Source organism: Pan paniscus, chromosome 6, assembly GCF_029289425.2.
Source record: "Pan paniscus chromosome 6, NHGRI_mPanPan1-v2.0_pri, whole genome shotgun sequence".
NCBI classification, from domain to species: Eukaryota; Metazoa; Chordata; class Mammalia; order Primates; family Hominidae; genus Pan; species Pan paniscus.
Genome location: NC_073255.2, coordinates 49,986,982 through 50,007,212, shown reverse-complemented (window position 1 = coordinate 50,007,212; position 20,231 = coordinate 49,986,982). Strand labels below are relative to the sequence as shown.

The following is a 20,231-nucleotide window of genomic DNA, read 5'->3' as shown; positions in this document are numbered from 1 at the left end:
AGTCTTGCTGTGTCACCCAGGCTGGAGTGCAGTTGCCTGATCTTGGCTCACTGCAACCTCTGCCGCCTGGGTTCAAGCAATTCTCCCTGCCTCAGCCTCCTGAGTAGATGGGATTACAGGCACCCACCACCACGCTTGGCTAATTTTTGTATTTTTTAGTAGAGATGGGGTTTTGCCATGTTGGCCAGGCTGGTCTTGAACTCCTGACCTCAGGTGATCCACCCACCTCAGCTTCCCAAAATGCTGGGATTACAGGCATGTGGGTCTATTTTCATATATTCTTTTTTAGTTCATTGAACTTTGTGGCTGTGTAGATTATTGTTCTTCAGTAAATTTGAGAAGTCTTCAGTCATTACTATTTCATATATTTTTCTTTCTCCTTTTTCTTTTCTCTCCTTTTGGTATTCCCATTATGTGTATGTGGGTGTGCTTAATAGTGTTCACATTCTCTGGAGTTTCTGTTCATTTTTCCTTTTTTTCTGTTATTCAGTTTGTATAATCTCCATCAATCTCTAATCTCTATCAAGTTCACTAATTCTTTCTTCGCCCACTGAAATCTACTGTTCAGCCCTCTTGTGAATTTTTTCTTTCAGATATTTTACTTTTCAACTCCATAATTTGCATTTTTAAAAAATTTATATCCAGCCTGGGCAACATGGTGAGACCTCGTCTCTACAAAAAAAATTTTAAAATTAGCTGGGTGTGGTGGCACATAAGGAGGCTGAAGTGGGAAGATCACCTGAGCCCCAGAGGTGGAGGCTGCAATGAGCCATGATCACACCACCGCACTCCGGCTGGGGCGACAGAGTGACAGCCTGTCTCAAAAAAAAATTTTTTTTAATTAAAAAAATAATTTCTATATCTTTGCTGATATTCTCTATTTGATGGAATATCATCATATACCTTCCATTACTTCTTTAATCATGTTTTCCCTTATTCTACAAACATATTCGTAGTGGTTATTTTGAAATATTTTTCTGTTAAAATCTTGTTGCTTACACAGGCAGGTTCTGTTCCTGCCTTTTTTATTTTTCTGGTATACAAGTCATACTTTCATTTCTTTGCCAATTTTTTGTTGGAAAGTGGACATTTTAATAACATTAAATAAATAATTGAACAGTACCCAATAGCAACTCTGGGTACAGGTCCAAACCCCCTCCCTTCTGGAGCTTGTATTGCTGTTTGCTTGTTTATTTGCTTAGTGACTAGCTGGATTATTTTGGTGAGGTCTTTCCCGCTCCCTACAATGTTCCACCTCTGATGGTCCTCTTCAGGGAGGTGCAGCTATGTGTATGCCCACAGTCACCCTGGAATGACAGTGGTTCTAGTAAGGCTCTCCTACTCTCTTTTCCTAACCATGCCCAGCTGTTAAACTCCACAAATTGCCACTCCTGAACTCCACTGATTGCTCTATTGTTTTCGACAATACTCTGGGCAGAAATTCCTCTGCAAACTCATCCAAATTGTGGCCTCTTAGCTAGAATAGTTTCAGAGGCCAGTGTTTAACATTTTCTTTAATCCCAGTAGGGCTCCACCCAGGTGTCTTATTACCCCATTTTCTCCTGCAAACTAGCCAACCTCCAGCCTAGGCTGTATCTACATTAGATCCATGAATCTCCTTCCAGTTGCCTTTCACCATAACCTCTACTGCTGTTGAGAATACCCTTGGGTTTAAACTTCCTTGTGTTGCCTTGCAAGTAAGGTCATTTCCTCTGGGAAGAGATCATGGGCTATCTGTTTTACAACCTGCCTCTCCCCTCCAGGCAAAATCTCTTAGCTCAGTGGCAAACTTCTGAGTCACACTCCCACTCTAGGAGCTGAGCAGTCAGTGGAAGGGAGGCAGCAGCCTCTCCTGGCATGGAACTCTCACCTCATAAGCCGTGAGAAGGGCTGTCAGGACCCCAGTATTCTCAGCATGCCACACCCGAAGTAGAGTCCACTTTCCACAAGTGGGGGCTAAGTGTAAGAAGGAAGCCCCACCTCAACCAGACTCACCCAGGACTTACTTCCACAACAGGCAGCTGGGAGCAGGATGAGATACGCTGAAGTACTCCGTCCTCCCAGTAAGAAAGCCCTCTGACCGGGAGATGGAAGAAAAGAAGCCTGTGTTCTTGGCGACACCAGTCTGGTATGGAGTCCACCTCCCTTTGCTGGAGTGAGTTGTCTTGATTCAAATACCACAGACTCTCGCCTTTCTTACTAAATTCTCATATATTTTCTTGAATAGATGTTTCTTTTTTTTTTGAAACAGAGTCTCACTCCATCACCCAGGCTGGAGTGCAGTGGCAGGATCTCGGCTCACTGCAACGAACCTCCGCCTCCAGGGTTCAAGCAATTCTCCTGCCTCAGCCTCCCTAGTAGGTAGGATTACAGGCGTGCATCACCATACCCAACTAATTTTTGTATTTTTTTTAAGTAGAGATGGGTTTTCACCATGTTGGCCAGGCTGGTCTCGAACTCCTGATCTCAAGTGATCCGCCCACCTTGGCCTCCCAAAATGCTGGGATTACAGGCGTGAGCCACCACATCCAGCCTTGAATAGATGTTTCTTCATTTGCTGTTTGCCCTTCAGACCATTTCCAGAAGCTTTAATTTGTTCTCTCTTTCACATTTATTTTGTTGGGCCCTTTCTTTTTTTTTTTTTTCCCCAAGACGGAATCTCACTCTGTCACCAGGCTGGAGTGCAGTGGCACGATCTCGGCTCACTGCAACCTACGCCTCCCAGGTTCAAGCAATTATCCTGCCTCAGCCTCCCGAGTAGCTGGGACTACAGGCATGCACCACCACGCCCGGCTAATTTTTGTATTTTTAGTAGAGACAGGGTTTCACCATGTTGGCCAGGAAGGTCTTGATTTCTTGACCTCATGATCTGCCCACCTCTGCCTCCTGAAGTGCTGGGATTACAGGCATGAGCCATCAAGCCTGGCTTGCTGACCTTTCAACTCAGTTTTTTTTGTTTTTGTTTTTGTTTTAATAATTTTTACCAGGCTGGGCATGGTGGCTCACACCTGTAATCCCAACACTTTGGGAGGCCAAGGTGGGTGGATCACGAGGTCAGGAGTTCAAGACCAGCCTGGCCAACAGGGTGAAACCCCGTCTCTACTAAAAATACAAAAATTAGCCAGGCATGGTGGGACCTGTAGTCCCAGCTACTCGGGAGGCTGAGGCAGTAGGATCGCTTGAACCCGGAAGACAGAGGTTGCAGTGAGCCGAGATCATGCCACTGCACTACAGACTGGTCAAAAGAGCGAGACTCCATCTCAAATTAAAAAATTAAATTTAATAATAATAATTTTTACCAGTTTCACTGGGGAGCTGCTCAGCAGAACTCCCCATGCTTTCATTCTGGAAGTCAATCTGCCTTTTATTTCTTCTTGCTTTATTGCAAGGGTTAGAAATTCCAATAATATATTGAAAAGAGTGGTGAGTGTGGACACCCTTGCCTTGTTCCCAATCTTAAAAAGCATTCAGTCTTTCACCATTAAGTATGATGTTAGCTGTATAAGTTTTTTATGTAAGATCTTTATCAAGTTTATTTTTAACTTGCTGAAAGTGTTTTTTTTTAATCATGAATGATGTTGGTTATGTCAAACACATTTTCTGTGTCAACTGATACCATAATTTTTCTTCTTTAGCCTGTTGGTGTTCTGGATTATTGTTGATTGATTATCAACTGTCAAACCAGCCTTGCATACGTGGAATAAATTCCACTTGGTCATGGTGTATTTCTTTATACATCATTATATTTGATTTGCCAATATTGAGAATTTTTGTGCCTGAATTCATGAGAGATGCTGGTCTGCAGTTTTCGTTTTGGGGGTCTTGGGGTGTATTGACACTTTGTTAGTTTTTTGTTTGTTTTTTTTTTTTGAGACGGAGTCTTGCTCTGTCGCCCAGGCTGGAGTGCAGTGGCGCGATCTCGGCTCACTGCAACCTCCGCTTCCCGGGTTAACGCCATTCTCCTGCCTCAGCCTCCTGAGTAGCTGGGACTATAGGAGCCCGCTACCACGCCCGGCTCATTTTCTGTATTTTTATAGTAGAGACGGGGTTTCACCACGTTAGCCAGAATGGCCTCGATCTCCTGACCTCGTGATCCGCCAGCCTCGGCCTCCCAAAGTGCTGGGATTACAGGCGTGAGCCTCCGCGCCTGGCGACACATTGTTAGTTTTGACATCAGGATATTTCTTGCCTTATAAAATGAGTTAGGAAGTGTCCCCTTCTCTTTTGTTTTCTGGAAGAGATTGTTTAAAGTTGATGTTAATTCTAATGGTGTGGTGTGTCTGATTCCTGGGGTACAGCGGGGAGAGATGCCCAGCAGGCAGCCAGGTGTGTAGCACTGAGCCTTGAGGCAGGTCTGGGGGAGTCAGAGGGCAGCCCCTGGCTTCATGAGCTCAAAGTTAGAACCCACAGAAGACTGAGGATGTTGAAACCTCCCTCCCTGCCTGTGACAATGGCTACTCTGATTCCCCCCACCCCAGTCAGGGGTGATGACAATGTCTCATTCATCTGTCTCCCTGGTGCCTGGCACGGGGGAGGAGGGGTGCTCAGTGAATCTGGGTGGCGCAGTAGCCTGTGTGAAAGCAAGAGGCATTTCAGGAAATTCACGGGGCGGGCTTCCTCCTGGGAGGTGTGGCAGAGGGTGCTGCCAGGAATAGAGGGAAACACTTTCTTCCCTTTTCCTTCTACTGCCTAGTGTGGGGGTGGAGGGGAGATGATGGGACAGATCACCGAGTTGCCAAGAGACCTGGAGACCGACCCATCCGGGCCGCCTTCCCTGGTGCGCTCTCGTCGGCTCCATCCCTGGTTGCCATGGAGACAGGAGGCGGTTGCCACGGAGACCGACGACTGCCAGGACCAGCCAATCACTCCAGAGCTGCAGCTCCAGCTCACCTTTTGGATGGAGGCATCGGGCTGGGCGGGGCCCCCTCCCTCCCTCCCCAGGCCCTGCACCCTCTGCTTGGTCAGCGGGGAAGGAGGCTGCGCCGCCAACTCCACCCAAAGCGCTCCGAGCATCCCAGAATCCCAACCACCTCCCCAGTCTCCCACAACCAGGGTTCTAGGGGCGTCCCCGCCTCTTCCCGGCCACGGGCTAATGCCACCCTGGGGCAACCCAGCTTCCAATTGGCCCTGAAACCCTCCCTCGTAAATGCTGTGGAAAGGGTGGGACTGGGCGCAGGCGCCCACCCCCGCTCCCCCTCGAAACGACCCACAGCGAGAGGGAGGCCACAGCCGGGTGGGGTGGGGGCGGGGAGGGAGCTCCCCCCCCCCCCCCCCCCACGCCCTCCGCAGTGCCTGGCGAGCCCGCGCACGCTCACTCGCTGGGACAGGCGGGCGGGGCGGCCTGACGTCACCCACTGCCCCCACCGCCCGGCCGAGGGGCGGTGGCCGCGCAGGCTCGGCGGGGAGGCGGCACGGACTGACGGAGGGTCGGAAGGACTGAGGAACGGGCGGGCGCACGGCCAGGCCATGCCTGGGGAGGCTGCCCGCGCCGAGCTGCTGCTGCCCGAGGCGGACCGACCCGGGCCCCGCACAGGTGAGGCCGTGGCCACTCTTTCCCTGCCTCCAGCCTCTCCCCTCTCCAGCCCGGATTCTCTTTCCATCGCTCACCTTTCACCCCTCTCCCCCATCCCCCTGGCCCCCTTCGAGTCCCCTCCCCTTTCCGCGCCCTGTCCTTCCCTCCATCTGAACCCTGCTACCGCCTCTCTCAGAACTGCGGGGAAGGTGGGGCGCACGAAGTGCCCGCCGCGAGCCAGAAAGGACGTGGGGGCTTAAGCCCTTGGCTTCCGACCCAGGGATCGTGGGGCTCGCATCCCGCCCGCTGCATCCCGTTGTTTGCACCGAGCTGCCAGCCTGCTGGGGCTGGGCCGCTCTGGACAGAGGCGGCGGGTTCTGGAGGCGGGGTGTCCGGCTGATACCCCCAGTACGATCAGGTGACCACCGGGAGGGTCCTCAGTTGCACCCGGTCTGTCCTGGGCCGGCGACTGGTCATGGCTCTGGAGGGAGGAGCAGGACCGGCCAGAGCCTAGGAAGCCCGGATGGAGGGCCAGGTGGTGGAAGAAAGCCTAAGTTGGGTCTGGAAGGTGGAAGGCCTTGGGGGAGGTGGCCTGATTAGCAATGGCCCTGGGTGTGCAGACCACCTGTCCTTAGGCTGGGTCAACAAATGCTGGTGGAGGCTGATGGGGTCTACCGGGGCCTGGAAAGAGCCGAGCCTGGACAGTCCTGGCGTGGAGGTCAGCCATGTGTGGGTAGGGCCAAGGGCACCTTGCTGTGGGCAAGAAGTCACCCAGAGATGGGACCACTGCTGGGGCCTGGGGCCTGGTTTGGGGTGACACAGGCTGCTGCCTCTGCTCTAGGTGGGAGGCAGGGAGTGCAGGCCCAGACTTCCCAGCCCCAGGGTCTTGTGCTGGCTCTGTTCTGGCTTGCTTGGTGACCTTGAATGAGTTATAAAAACCTTTGGCCTTTGGTTTCTGTTCCATCCCAACAGCTCAGCCGTTCCCCTGCCCTGGGGGCCACACCAGGGGCCAGAACCAAGAGCCCAGCTTCAGGGCACCCAGTGATGCCCCACCAGCCACGCCCACTCCTGATGTTGGGTGTCAGGCATGCAAGAACCCAAAGGACCCCCTTGTCTCAGGACCCCCTGGATGTCCCATCACCCCAGCAGCAAAGCCCTCGGGTGACGAGTTTTGGCTGGTGGCTCAGGGCTCAGGGCTCTGATGCTGCTGAGGGGAGCTGGAGCAGCCTGGCAACAGGGTCCCCCTTCTTTCAGCTTCAACTCTAATCCTGGCTCTGCTTTGCAGATGAGAAAGCTGAGGTGCAAGAGATGTTGTCCTGGTCACCAGTGAGTGTGGGAGAGCAGGAGCCACCAGGCAGGCATCTGCAGCCTGGAGAGCTGGCCCCTGTGTGCTGCCGCTCCCCCACCTTGGGCAAGACCTGGCCTGGGCTCTGAAGGGCCTTCATTGGATGCTTCAAACAGAGGTGCCTTTGGCCTAGGTCCAAGTGAGGGAGTGGACATAATGGAGACATTTAAAATGAGGCTTATGAGCATTTAGAGCACACAGGAAAATGCTTATGAGATTAGGTTGGGTGAAAACAGCTAGATTCAAAACTGAATGTGCAATGTGATCTCGCCTGTGATAAAATACAGGCCAGTAAGAGTCCAGGAGGCAGAAAACCATAGCGGTCTGGTGTGCCGCAACCTCGGAGGGGTTTTCTTCCATCTTCCTGAGTCCCCTAAGTCCTTTCTGACCCATGAGGGCTACTTCCTATGGACTCCTTTCTCAGCTGGAGGTGTGTTAGCTCACAGACGTTTACTGAGTACCAGAGCCTCCTCATACTGAAGCCTGCCCAGGGGGTTGGGGGAGTGCATCATGGGACCCAGAGAAGGCCCACAGGGCAGGGTGGGAACTCCCAGCACCCGGGAAGGAACTGGTGGTCACCCATGGGGTGGCTGCCACCAAGGAGAGGACTCAGCCAGAGGCTGCTGTTGGCCCTCTGAAGCTGTCCTGTGCTCTTGCTGGGCTCCATGGTCTCCGTTCCTGCCCACCACTGCCCTTGTGGCCAGATGCTCCAGCAAAGCCTCCACGGGACACTTCATCTCTGTTCTCCAGAAACTTGGCTGCATGTGGTGGCCCCTGGCTTCCCCATCTCCCTGGCTGCAGGAGGGGAGCAGGGTCAGAGGGGCCAGGTGAAACTGTGACATGTTGGCCTCAAGTGTAGGTAGCAAGGACAGCAGAGAGAGGAGGCAGAGCGAGGCATGAAGCCCAGAGTGTTCGAGCTGCGCGCGTCGTGCTGGTGCTGCCTGCCTCATGTGGCGCATCTATTGGGAGGTCATGGGATGGGGCTGGCACTGCCCGGCAGATTCCCACCACCAGCCCCTCCCACTGAGCCCAGCTGAACCACACTGATTCTGTGGAATGGAAACTGCAATCCAGTCTCCCCAGAGAGGCTGAAATGCTAGTTCTTTGCTGAGGTGTCCTTGAGAAAAGCCGCCGGGCAGGTCTGTTCATGACTCCCAGCAACACTTCCCTCAAAACCCCTCTCAAGGAAACCACTAGCAGCTGCTCTCTGCTGTCAAAACTCCTGGAAGTTCTCCCTCAAACGCAGCGTGCAGAGGGTCTTCTCTTTTCTCTCCTGCCTTCCTGGATCCACTTTCCTCTGGGCCCTATGCAGCCGGAATTCATCTCCCCGGGCCTGGCCCTTGCCTGGGAGATGCATCCAGGGGCACCTCATGATCTTCTCTATCTCCACAGATCTGTCCTGCGATGCGGCCGCTGCCACCACCATCCTGGGAGGGGACCGGCGGGATCCCTGTGCTCTGACCCCAGGGCCCAGCCACCTGGCCCTCACGTTCCTGCCCAGCAAGCCGGGTGCCCGGCCCCAGCCCGAGGGAGCCAGCTGGGATGCAGGGCCTGGTGGGGCACCCTCGGCCTGGGCGGACCCAGGGGAGGGCGGCCCAAGCCCCATGCTCCTCCCTGAGGGCCTGTCTTCCCAGGTTCTGTCCACGGAGGCTCCTCTCCCGGCCACCCTGGAGCCCCGGATTGTGATGGGAGAGGAGACGTGCCAGGCCCTCCTGTCACCCAGGGCTGCCCGGACAGCGCTCAGGGACCGGGAGGGTGGGCACACAAGCCCAGACCCACCCCCCGAGCTGTGTTCTCAGGGTGATCTTTCTGTGCCTTCCCCTCCCCCAGACCCTGATTCCTTCTTCACGCCTCCCTCCACCCCCACCAAGACCACCTATGCCCTGCTTCCTGGCTGTGGGCCCCACGGGGACGCCAGGGACTCAGAGGCTGAGCTGCGGGATGAGCTGCTGGACTCGCCCCCCGCCTCACCCTCGGGTTCCTACATTACAGCCGATGGGGACAGCTGGGCCTCTTCACCCTCCTGTTCCCTCAGCCTGCTGGCTCCAGCTGAAGGGCTGGACTTCCCCTCAGGCTGGGGCCTGTCCCCGCGGGGGTCCATGGTGGATGAACGAGAGCTGCACCCTGCAGGGACCCCAGAGCCCCCGTCCTCTGAGTCCAGCCTCTCTGCAGACAGCAGCTCCTCCTGGGGCCAGGAGGGCCACTTCTTCGACCTGGACTTCCTGGCCAATGACCCGATGATCCCTGCAGCCCTCCTACCCTTCCAGGGCAGCCTCATCTTTCAGGTGGAGGCAGTGGAGGTGACACCGCTATCCCCAGAGGAAGAAGAAGAGGAGGCTGTGGCGGATCCCGATGCAGGTGGGGACCTGGCTGGGGAGGGTGAGGAGGACAGCACATCCGCCTCCTTCCTGCAGTCACTGTCTGACCTGTCCATCACGGAGGGCATGGACGAGGCTTTTGCCTTCCGGGACGACACCTCTGCAGCCTCCTCTGATTCAGACTCAGCCTCCTACGCAGAGGCAGATGATGAGAGGCTGTACAGCGGGGAGCCCCATGCCCAGGCCACCTTGCTCCAGGACAGTGTCCAGAAGACAGAGGAGGAGAGTGGAGGTGGGGCCAAGGGCCTGCAGGCTCAGGAAGGGACTGTGTCCTGGGCCCTGGAGGCTGCTCCTCAGACCTCAGACAGAGGGGCCTATCTGTCCCAGAGACAGGAATCGATCTCAGAAGTAACAGAAGAGGGCCTTGCTTTAGGCCAGGAGTCCACTGCCACTGTGACCCCTCACATTCTGCAGGTAGCCCCAGGCCTCCAGGTGGAGGCGGCTACCAGAGTGACCCCACAGGCTGGGGAGGAAGAAGCAGACTCCACCGCTGGACAAGAATCTGCTGCCATGGCAATGCCTCAGCCCTCCCAGGAGGGCATCAGCGAGATCTTAGGCCAAGAGTCTGTCACTGCAGAAAAACTTCCAACTCCACAGGAAGAAACAAGCCTCACATTGTGTCCAGACTCTCCTCAGAACTTGAAGGAAGAAGGGCTGAACCTCCCCTCTGGCGGAAAGCCTGTAGCTGCAGCCACGATTGTCCCCAGGCAGGCTGAAGAGGACCTCACCTTACCCCAGGACTCCGCTATGACACCGCCTTTGCCCCTACAAGACACAGATCTCTCGTCAGCCCCAAAACCTGTGGCTGCAGCCACGCTTGTGCCCCAGCAGGCTGAAGAGGGCCTCACCTTACCCCAGGACTCCGCTATGACACCGCCTCTGCCCCTACAAGACACAGATCTCTCGTCAGCCCCAAAACCTGTGGCTGCAGCCACGCTTGTGCCCCAGCAGGCTGAAGAGGGCCTCACCTTACCCCAGGACTCCGCTATGACACCGCCTCTGCCCCTACAAGACACAGATCTCTCGTCAGCCCCAAAACCTGTGGCTGCAGCCACGCTTGTGCCCCAGCAGGCTGAAGAGGGCCTCACCTTACCCCAGGACTCCGCTATGACACCGCCTCTGCCCCTACAAGACACAGATCTCTCATCAGCCCCAAAGCCTCTGGCTGCAGCCACGCTTGTACCCCAGCAGGCTGAAGAGGGCCTCACCTTACCCCAGGACTCTGCTATGACACCGCCTCTGCCTCTGCAAGACACAGGCCCCACCTCAGGTCCAGAGCCTCTGGCTGTGGCCACCCCTCAAAGCTGGCAGGCAGAAGCAGGCTGTGCCCCAGGGACAGAGCCTGTGGCCACCATGGCTCAGCAGGAAGTAGGTGCGGCCTTAGGCCCCAGGCCAGCACCTGAGGAGAAGAATGCAGCCCTCCCTACAGTCCCGGAGCCTGCAGCCTTGGACCAGGTCCAACAGGATGACCCACAGCCAGCTGCAGAAGCTGGGACACCTTGGGCCGCACAGGAAGATGCGGATTCCACTTTGGGCATGGAGGCCCTGAGTCTCCCTGAGCCGGCCTCTGGTGCTGGGGAGGAAATAGCAGAAGCCCTTTCTAGGCCTGGACGGGAAGCATGTCTGGAAGTGCGAGCGCACACAGGTGATGGGGCTAAGCCTGACTCACCCCAAAAGGAGGCCCTGGAGGTTGAGAACCAGCAGGAAGGAGGCCTGAAGCCACTGGCACAGGAACATGGACCCAGGTCAGCACTTGGAGGTGCAGGGGAGGTCCCCGAGGCGCCTCCTGCTGCCTGCCCTGAGGTCAGCCAGGCCCGGCTCCTGAGCCCAGCCAGGGAGGAAAGAGGCCTGAGTGGCAAGTCCACCCCGGAGCCCACGCTTCCCTCAGCTGTGGCCACAGAGGCCAGTCTGGACTCCTGCCCAGAGTCTTCAGTAGGGGCTGTGGCCAGGCTGGACAGAGGCTGCCCTGATGCGCCTGCCCTTACATCTGCACCAACCTCCCAGCAGCTGGAGCCTGTGCTGGGAGGCTGCCCTGATGCACCTGCCCCCACGTCTGCACCAACCTCCCAGCAGCCGGAGCCTGTACTGGGTCTGAGCAGTGTTGAGCAACCCCACGAAGTACTCAGTGTCCTTGGCACCCCCTTGCTGCAGCCCCCAGAAAACCTTGCCAAGGGTCAGCCCAGCACGCCCGCGGACAGGCCCCTGGGCCCTGACCCTTCTGCTCCTGGTACCCTTGCTGGGGCAGCCCTACCCCCACTGGAGCCCCCAGCCCCCTGCCTGTGCCAGGACCCCCAGGAAGACTCTGTGGAAGACGAGGAGCCCCCAGGCTCTCTGGGCCTCCCACCGCCCCAGGCAGGAGCCCAGCCTGCCGCTGCTGCTGTCTCAGGAACCACACAGCCTCTGGGGACTGGGCCGCGAGTCAGCCTCTCGCCTCACTCCCCACTCCTCAGCCCCAAGGTGGCCTCCATGGATGCCAAAGACCTGGCCTTGCAGATCTTGCCGCCTTGCCAAGTGCCTCCTCCCTCTGGGCCCCAGAGCCCAGCTGGCCCTCAAGGGCTCTCGGCCCCCAAGCAGCAAGAGGATGAGGACAGCCTGGAGGAAGGTAAGGCAGAGGGTGGGAGTGAAGTGCCCTGGGGCTTGGGTCAACTGGACTCCTCCTTAGAGCTGTCCTGAGCTGGAGGGCCTCTGAGGTGGCGAGGTGGGGGGCCCAGACCCCACAGCCACCATGGAGAGTTGGCACTGCTTCCTCTGGCCCTGATGTGGCAGCAGGGCCAGGGTCCTGAACCCCCTTCCCCGCCACCTAGAAGCAAAAGGCCATCCTCACACCTCTCCCCTTCCCCAGACTCGCCTCGGGCCCTGGGCTCGGGCCAGCATTCGGATAGCCACGGGGAGTCGTCAGCCGAGCTGGACGAGCAGGACATCTTGGCTCCTCAGACCGTGCAGTGTCCAGCCCAGGTGCCCAGTCGAGGGAAGAGGGTGGGCCTCTGGGAGGGCCCCACACCCCACCCATGGATGCTCAGCCCTCACCTTTTCCCAGGCCTCAGCAGGCGGCAGTGAGGAGACCATCGCCAAAGCCAAGCAGAGTCGCAGTGAGAAGAAGGCCCGAAAGGTGGGCTGGTGGCTCCCCCTGGGACCTCAGGCCTGGGACCATCTGTGTGGGGAACGTCCTTACCAAGACCCTCACACTCCATGGCTAATGAAATCCCATCCATCAGGGGACCTTTGGGTCCATGCCAGTAACCCACACACCTTCCCCTAAACAGCTGAGGCTGGAATGTCATGAGAGGGCCCTTATAGACTGAGGCTCATGGGGAAGGACCAACCACCAGCCCAAGGTCTTGGGGAAGTTGGCGGTGGAGACTTTGCCTTCCTGGGCACTGTGCTGCTCTCCTTCCCCGACGTGGGTGAACACCAGGTCTGAGCCCCCCTCTGCCCTCTACTCCCAGGCAATGTCAAAGCTGGGCTTGCGGCAGATTCAGGGAGTCACCAGGATCACCATCCAGAAGTCCAAGAACATCCTCTTTGTCATCGCCAAGCCTGATGTCTTCAAGAGCCCAGCCTCAGACACTTACGTGGTCTTTGGCGAGGCCAAGGTCTGGGTGGCGGCTGTGGTGGAACAGGGGATCCGAGGGATAGGGGACAAGGAGGGGACAGGCTCTACTGACACAGCTGTCTTCCATTTTGCAGATTGAGGACCTGTCCCAGCAAGTGCACAAAGCCGCAGCTGAGAAGTTTAAGGTGCCCTCAGAGCCCTCAGCCTTGGTTCCTGAGTCAGCACCCAGGCCCCGGGTGAGGCTGGAGTGCAAGGAAGAGGAAGAGGAGGAGGAGGAAGAGGTGAAGTGCAGGGGCTCCAGGACCTCGCAGGGGGTGGTGGGAGGTGCTACATGGGGGCTCTGCCCCAGGGACCTCAAGCAGCTCAAGCCACTTCCCTGCTCCCCCAACCCCAGGTGGACGAGGCGGGGCTGGAACTGCGTGACATTGAGCTGGTGATGGCGCAGGCCAATGTGTCCAGGGCCAAGGCCGTGCGGGCTCTGAGAGACAACCACAGTGACATCGTCAACGCCATCATGGTGAGTGAGCACTGGCCCCTTTCCCTACTCCTGAGCTGTCCCCAAGGGCCTCGAGGGGTCCTGATGTTGGCTCCACTGCGGGGTGCTTCCCCCAACATGACCATCTCTTTCTGCAGGAACTGACCATGTAGCCACTGACCGGAAGCTGGAGCCATCCTACGCCTTCCCTCAGCTCTGCTACTCAATAAATCGGTGTCCCTTCATTGCCCTCTGGTGTCTCCTCCTCGCCCTCTGGAGTCCCATCATCACCATCTGGCATCCCTTCACTTCCCTCTGGTGTCCCTTCACCACCCTCTGGTGTCCCCTTACTGCCCTGTGGTGTCCACTCATTACTCTGTGGTGTCCCCTCACTGCCCTCTGGTGCCCCCTCATCACCCTCTGGTGTCCCTTCATCACCCTCTTGTGTCCCCTCACTTCCCTCTGGTGTCCCCTCATCACCCTCTTGTGTCCCTTCATCACCCTGTGTCCCCTCACTTCCCTCTGGTGTCCCCTCACCGCCCTCTGATGTCCCCTCATTACTCTCTGGTGTCACCTCAATACTCACCAGTGTCCCCTCACTGCCCTCTGGTGTCATTACTCCCTGGTGTCCCCTCACCGCCCTCTGGTGTCCCCTCATTACTCTCCAGTGTCCCCTCACCGCCCTCTGGTGTCCCCTCAATACTCCCTGGTGTCCCTTCACCACCCTCTGGTGTCCCCTACTCTCTGGTGTCCCAATACTCTCTGGTGTCCCCTCATTACTCTCCAGTGTCCCCTCACCGCCCTCTGGTGTCCCCTCAATACTCCCTGGTGTCCCTTCACCACCCTCTGGTGTCCCCTACTCTCTGGTGTCCCAATACTCTCTGGTGTCCCCTCATTACTCTCTGGTGTCCCCTCACCGCCCTCTGGTGTCCCCTCAATACTCTCTGGTGTCCCCTCATTACTCTCTGGTGTCCCCTCACCGCCCTCTGGTGTCCCCTCAATACTCTCTGGTGTCCCCTCACCGCCCTCTGGTGTCTTAATACTCTCTGGTGTCCCCTCACTGCCTTCTGATGTCCCCTCATTACCCTCTGATGTCCCCTCACCGCCTTCTGATGTCCCCTCATTACTCTCTGGTGTCCCCTCACCGCCTTCTGATGTCCCCTCATTACTCTCTGGTGTCCCCTCACTGCCTTCTGATGTCCCCTCACCGCCTTCTGATGTCCCCTCATTACTCTCTGGTGTCCCCTCACTGCCTTCTGATGTCCCCTCACCACCTTCTGATGTCCCATTACTCTCTGGTGTCCCCTAACCGCCTTCTGGTGTCCTCTCAATACTCTCCGGTGTCCCTTCACTGCCCTCTGGTGTCCCCTCACCTTCTGGTGTCCCCATTACTGGTTTCCCCTCATCGCCCTCTGGTGTCCCCTCACCGCCCTCTGGTGTCCCCTCACCGCCCTCTGGTGTCCCCTCAATACTCGCCAGTGTCCCTTCACTGCCCTCTGGTGTCCCCTCATTACTCTCTGGTGTCCCCTCAATACTCTCCGGTGTCCCCTCAATACTCTCCGGTGTCCCCTCAATACTCTCCGGTGTCCCCTCAATACTCTCCGGTGTCCCCTCATCGCCCTCTGGTGTCCCATCGCCCTCTGGTGTCCCCTCACCACCCTCTCATGCCCCTCATTACTCTCTGGTGTCCCTTCACCGCCCTCTGGTGTCCCCTCACCTGGTGTCCCCTCATTACTCTCTGGTGTCCCCTCACCACCCTCTGGTGTCCCCTCACCACCCTCTGGTGTCCCCTTATCACCCTCTGATGTCCCCTCATCACTCCCTGATGTCCCCTCATTACTCCCTGGTGTCCCCTCACTGCCCTCTGGTGTCCTGTCACCACCCTCTGATGTCCCTTCATTACTCTCTGGTGTCCCCTCATTACCCTCTGGTGTCCCTTCATCTGCTCCATGTCCTCTACTCTTTCTGCTAGCAAAGACCAGTGACTGCAGCATGGGGCCACACCTGGGATGGACCCTGGAGGGGCAGGCATGTGGTTCCTTTGACACTCCACACAGAAGGCCCATGCAAGGCCATGTTCAACCAGTGGGATGGAAGGGGGACACTGAATCTTCTGGCACAGGGTGGGCTCTGGTAGGGGGCAAGAGCCCAGGAGACTGTGTGGTTTGTCCTCAGCCTCTCCTGATGCTTCCAGGGCATGTCCATTTTCATGTAAACTTAAGAGACAGTGTCAACAGTAAAGAGCCTGCTGCCTGCCCTGGCCTGGGGTCCCATGAGTGCTAAGCAGCTCTACAACAGCCCAGTACAGTGGGAAAACTCGCCCATAAAACACTGACCAGGGCCAGCCACGGTGGCTCACGCCTGTAATCCCAACACTTTGGGAGGCAGGTGGATCACAAAGTCAGGAGTTTGAGACCAGCCTGGCCAATATGGTGAAACCCCATCTCTACTAAAAATACAAAAATTAGCCGGGCGTGGTGGGAGGTGCCTGTAGTCCCAGCTACTCGGGAGGCTGAGACAGGAGAATCGCTTGAACCCAGGAGGTGTAGGTTGCAGTGAGCCAAAACCGCACCACTGCACTCCAACCTGGGCAACAGAGTGAGACTCCGTCTTGAGAAAAACAAAACAAAACAAACAAACAAAAAAACACCGACCAGGCCCCTTCCTGTCCAGAAGTTGTGATACCATACAAACCCGTCTACCTTATTCAGGAAGGTGCCTGAGATACTCCAGATCCTCTGGCTTGGCCTGGACACAATCAGGGTGTCCATGGAGCCCCAGAGGCTCTCCCTGCTTCCCCAAGCCTGGGCCAGAGAAGCCCTGGGGCCTGACATGCAGCCCCTCCATCCAGCAAGGCTAGGCCCCCAGCCTGGGCAGGAGGGAGATGTGACAGCCAGTCTCCTTCCTAGATGTCTGTCCCCTTGGGGGTCTCCGCAGGGTTGTGGCTGCTCTCCGGTGGAGGGAGAGGCTCCGGACAACCTGACCCAGGTCACCTCTTCTCCCCTTCCCATATCCAAGGAAGCTTTGTAAGGGCCCAAAGGGTATAGGCAAGACCAAGGCCAACAGGGTTTGGGGAGAAGAGCTCACGGGACAAGGATGGAGACAGGCCCACAATGAGGGCACAGGGAGGGTCGGCAGAGTTGCACACTGGCCTCTGAAGACCCAGCCCCCAGGCTCCAAGGTGACGAGATCTTAGATAGCATTTCTGTTCCACGGGGTAGTGCAGGCTGTTTGAGGAAAAAACCTGCAGCATGGGGTTGGGGGGAGGGGGGGTGCGGGGCACAGCCAGTGACCTTGAAGGATTCAGTGCACAGGATGTAAAGATCAAGGTGCCCCCAACACATGCCACACACGCTACCCTCACACACGCTGCCCACGAAAGGCCTCAGAACACTCGCTCCTGCCCCACATGCACACTGCTCAAGTCCAAATCAAGTCCTTCCTGTGGCACAAGAGCCTGTTGCCTCCTCCACCCCAGCCCCCAGGGACCACTGCCGAGTCCCAGGTGCTGCAGGGCAGACGGGGACCCAGGGACAGAGGCTAGAGCGGACACCCCTCCTGGCACCGATGGCTTTCACCCAACTGGATCAGAAACATGCTTGGCAACCAGAGATTAAATTATTCACATTGCAGTAAACTTCTTTTTAAGGTCTCTGAGAGTTACAATAGGAACATCATGTGCAAAACTGACAGCCGTCCAAGGGCCCAGCCGACAGGACTGGCTCTCCCTGCCCGCTCGGCCGGGCCCTCCCCGAGCAGGGACACGCTGCAGGGCTTGGCTGAGCCCTGGTGGACAAGGCAAAGAGCCTTCCACCCCGCACTGAGGCTCGTGTCCCTCGGCAGCTCCCTGCTCCTTCACAGTAGAGGACCTGGGCCGCCCGGGGCCATCTGCGCCGGGAGCCTCTCCCTGGCCACCACCAAGGGCTGACACGCAGGTCTGGGCAGCTCCTTCTGGGAAGGCCTACGACGACTGCGCGGAAGGTGTGGGTGCCCCCCATCCACTGTCCATCATGCTGAGTCCTGGTCCATGCTGCAGCCCAGCGCCTCAATGTCGCTGCTGATGTCCGAGATCATGCGGTCCCACTCATCCCCCTCTGAGGGTGCCGACCGGTCATCAGAGCTGCCCGTGGCCCTGTTCCCATTGGTGGTGGAACTGGATGTGGTGCTCAGGGCCCGCCGGTGCCTGCCAAAGCTGTCGGTGATGATCCCGCGGCCATCCTTCACGCCAATGGTCTCCAGGAAGTTCTCGAAGTGCTGGCTGTCCTTCTCAGGGATGAAGGGCCTCAGACCTGCAGACACACAACACCCAGCATGGCACCTCCAGTTCGACTCAGCCCACTCAACTCTTCTCTCAGGGCTCAAAGCCCCCTGACAGGGCCACAGCTGCCCCTGGTGCATGGCCTTGGGGACCCTGATGCCATGCTCACTGCATCTAGCATCCTGGTTGAAATCATGCTTCCTGGGGCCAGACAGTTTGGCTAAAACCTCAACTCTTGACAGACACTGCTGCTGGCCCTGACAGCTTACTGCCTCTGCCACATGCACACTCCCTGGCCTCAAGGCACCAGCACAGGCCAAGAACCTGTGACCTCCTCTCATTCTCTATTAGTCCTCACAAAGTCCCCATTTTACAGTGGGGAAAGCTGAGGCCCAGAGCAGTGCTCAAAGCCACCTGCTGGCACCCGGCAACAAGGGTGCAGTCCTCAGAGGCAGGCCTCATGCCAAAGTCCACTGTTTCCCTGCCATGACCTAGGTGACTGTCCCAACTCAGAGGGCTGCCCTCTTATTTGGGAAGCCTAGTGTGTCTCTCAGAATCTCTACTCCCCGCTGTGGAGGGGCAGACAGAGTCCCATGCCAGGAGGCAACGCAGGACCCAGCACAGAAGGGGCAGGCACTGCTTAGACAGAACCTATTGTATAGACAGGCTGCCCCAGCCTCCAGCCCTTCACGCTCCTAAGAGCGGGGAGCCCTGGGCAGGCAATCCACGTTTGCCACTGCCAGGTCGGTACGACGGTTAACAAACTCACCTTCCTTGGTCTGCAGGGAAAACAGGCCAGGACCCAGAAGCCTTCAACTGGCTACTAGCAACACATTACCGCAAACTTGCTGTGTTCTAAGTGTCGGCAGAGGGAAACCACAGCTAAGTCACCGCCCCTGAGAGGTGTGGGGCCAACATCCAACTCTGCTGCTCAGACCACACAGCCCTCTAGCCGCACTGACCTAATGTGCCGAGCATTTTAGGGGTCTTGGCAAACACTGGTCCTTCCGCCTTGAAGTCCTACACATTCACCAAAACCCATGCCTCTCTGGCTCCTCCAGCACTGTTCTCCTAAATCTCAGGGTTGTGTTCACTCCCAGCCCTGCTCCTGGGGGATCTCTGCTACTTCCTGGCAGGGCCCACCCAGCTCAGCTTGAGTTCCCAGGAGAATGAAGGCCTGTCGGTAGGCCCCCAACAGTACCTGGGAAAAGCCCTTCTGACTAATCACGGCAGACTCCCCGATCTCTGGACTCTGCTCTCATGCCATCTCTGGTTCAAATCTCCCATCCCTGATGGAGCCCCTGCTGCACCCACTGAGGGGTCCGTGTGCACATTCCCAGGAGGGATCAGCCTCTCCAAGCCAGGTTTGGACAAGCCACCCTCTTTCCAGGGCCCACTCACCAAGCAGCAGGAACTTGCGGCTGTCCCCGTAGAGCTGCCGCAGGTTGATGCAGAACTCGTGGATAGAGGCCCCATTGCGGTACTCGTGCAGCAGCGCTGCAAACTGCTGGATCTCCTGTGATGACAGCTTGGTGCGCAGCTGCAAGAGAGCAGAGCCAGATGGGGGGCTGGGCACAGTAGGCAAGAGTCGGCAGTTGGGCCCACCTTGCCACAGCCACTAACCCCAGCCGGAGCACCAGCTGTCTCTGGCTTCACCTCTGCACAGGCTGGGGCATCAGAATGCCCACAATGTGTCCCCATCCTACCAGACCTGGCACGGGGCCACCCAGAGGAGACCAAGGCACCTGGGCAGCTCCACTCTCCTGAGCTGGAACACAGAGTGCATGGGAGGGACAGGAGCCAGCAGGGCAGGGTGGAAGTTGGCAACCTGGCCCGGGGCCAATGCCTGTGCCCTTAGGCTACACACAGGCACACAGGCAGATCAGGAAGACTTGAGTTTGCAATGACAGAACTATATAAGATGGGGAGGATAAAAATGTCTGGCCATGTGGCCTTGCAGGGGCCACCGTTCCCTCCCCTCCCCCAGGACCCAAGCACAGGCCCACAGTCCAGCCCTGATGGCCACAGCACTCCCAACTCAGCCCCACTGACTGATGCTCTCCTAGACTATCACCAGGAAAAGGCAGTGATGTCAGCAAAATTGACCAAGAGTGCTCTAGGTGACCTCATTCACTTCAGCCTGCCCTGCACTGCTCCTCCTCCTCCTCCCCTTCCCCCCATCCTCCCTGGGGTACCCCCTCCCTCATGCAGCCCAGCGTCCCTGCGGCGGAGGCCTACCGTCAGCATGTAGTCCTGCAGCAGCTCAGTGGCGCTGGCGCTCAGCTCGCTCTCACTGATGGTCTTGCCGTGGGGTGACGCACCACCCACATCCACAGATTCAGGGAAGCAGCTGCGAAAGAATGTGGTATGTGAGCGGGTGGCTTCTCCGACCCTCTATCCCACACACGTTTCAGGAAACCTAGTCCATGCCGTGTGTGTGGGTCCCTGTCCTTGAACAGAGGAATGTAAGTGATGATGATGAGAGGAGAGCTGACCAGGTGTGCAGGGTGGTCAGCTTGGCCTGGTCCTGGGGCTCCCCGGGGGCGTGGCTCTGAGTTGGGCTCTGAGTGAAGGGAGGGAGTACACAGGTCAAGGCAGTGGGCAGCATTGTTGGGCAGGGGAAGGAGCCGGGGTTGGGGAGGTGGCAGGAATGGAGAGCGCGAGTGGGTGAACTACTACAGAGCCCCAGGCGGTGGCAGAGATGGGCTGG

At 57.5% G+C, this 20,231-nt stretch overlaps 4 protein-coding genes across 10 annotated transcripts in view; 3 read left to right on the top strand and 1 right to left on the bottom strand.

The window, feature by feature from the left end:
* Positions 1-3,786: 3,786 nt before the first annotated feature.
* Positions 3,787-13,508, top strand: NACAD (NAC alpha domain containing). The gene is made up of 8 exons (XM_034964058.2): positions 3,787-5,533; positions 8,250-11,837; positions 12,078-12,190; positions 12,273-12,344; positions 12,682-12,828; positions 12,923-13,069; positions 13,183-13,305; positions 13,422-13,508. Exons 1-8 carry the CDS (start codon positions 4,810-4,812, stop codon positions 13,434-13,436), a joined length of 4,929 nt encoding a protein of 1,642 aa, XP_034819949.2. The 5' UTR covers positions 3,787-4,809; the 3' UTR covers positions 13,437-13,508.
* Positions 13,444-15,523, top strand: LOC117981222 (DNA-directed RNA polymerase II subunit RPB1-like; the record flags this gene model as incomplete). Its single annotated transcript, XM_055115281.1, has 1 exon — positions 13,444-15,523. A coding segment is annotated over one exon (891 nt), but the record flags the coding sequence as incomplete, so codon positions are not given.
* On the top strand, positions 14,573-15,523 carry LOC129398307 (uncharacterized; the record flags this gene model as incomplete). The annotated part of the gene is made up of 1 exon (XM_055115280.2): positions 14,573-15,523. A coding segment is annotated over one exon (663 nt), but the record flags the coding sequence as incomplete, so codon positions are not given.
* Positions 15,524-16,876: 1,353 nt separating this feature from the next.
* CCM2 (CCM2 scaffold protein) overlaps positions 16,877-20,231 on the bottom strand; it is a 76,600-nt gene continuing 73,245 nt past the window's right edge. For all 7 annotated transcript variants that reach the window (XM_034964052.4, XM_034964054.4, XM_034964057.4 and 4 more), the window contains 3 exons: positions 19,760-19,871; positions 18,923-19,061; positions 16,877-17,552 (listed from right to left, as the gene is read on the bottom strand). In XM_034964052.4, the coding sequence (XP_034819943.1) occupies positions 17,272-17,552; positions 18,923-19,061; positions 19,760-19,871 (532 nt within the window). In that variant the 3' untranslated portion in view covers positions 16,877-17,271. The remainder of the gene's footprint in view (positions 17,553-18,922; positions 19,062-19,759; positions 19,872-20,231) is intronic.

Excerpts from the sequence above, each read along its gene's own strand:
- NACAD (XM_034964058.2), top strand. The coding sequence starts at position 4,810 with ATGGAGACAGGAGGCGGTTGCCACGGAGACCGACGACTGCCAGGACCA. Across the intron at positions 11,838-12,077 it reads TGAGGACAGCCTGGAGGAAG|ACTCGCCTCGGGCCCTGGGC; the intron begins GTAAGGCAGAGG and ends CCCCTTCCCCAG. Across the intron at positions 12,345-12,681 it reads GTGAGAAGAAGGCCCGAAAG|GCAATGTCAAAGCTGGGCTT; the intron begins GTGGGCTGGTGG and ends CTCTACTCCCAG.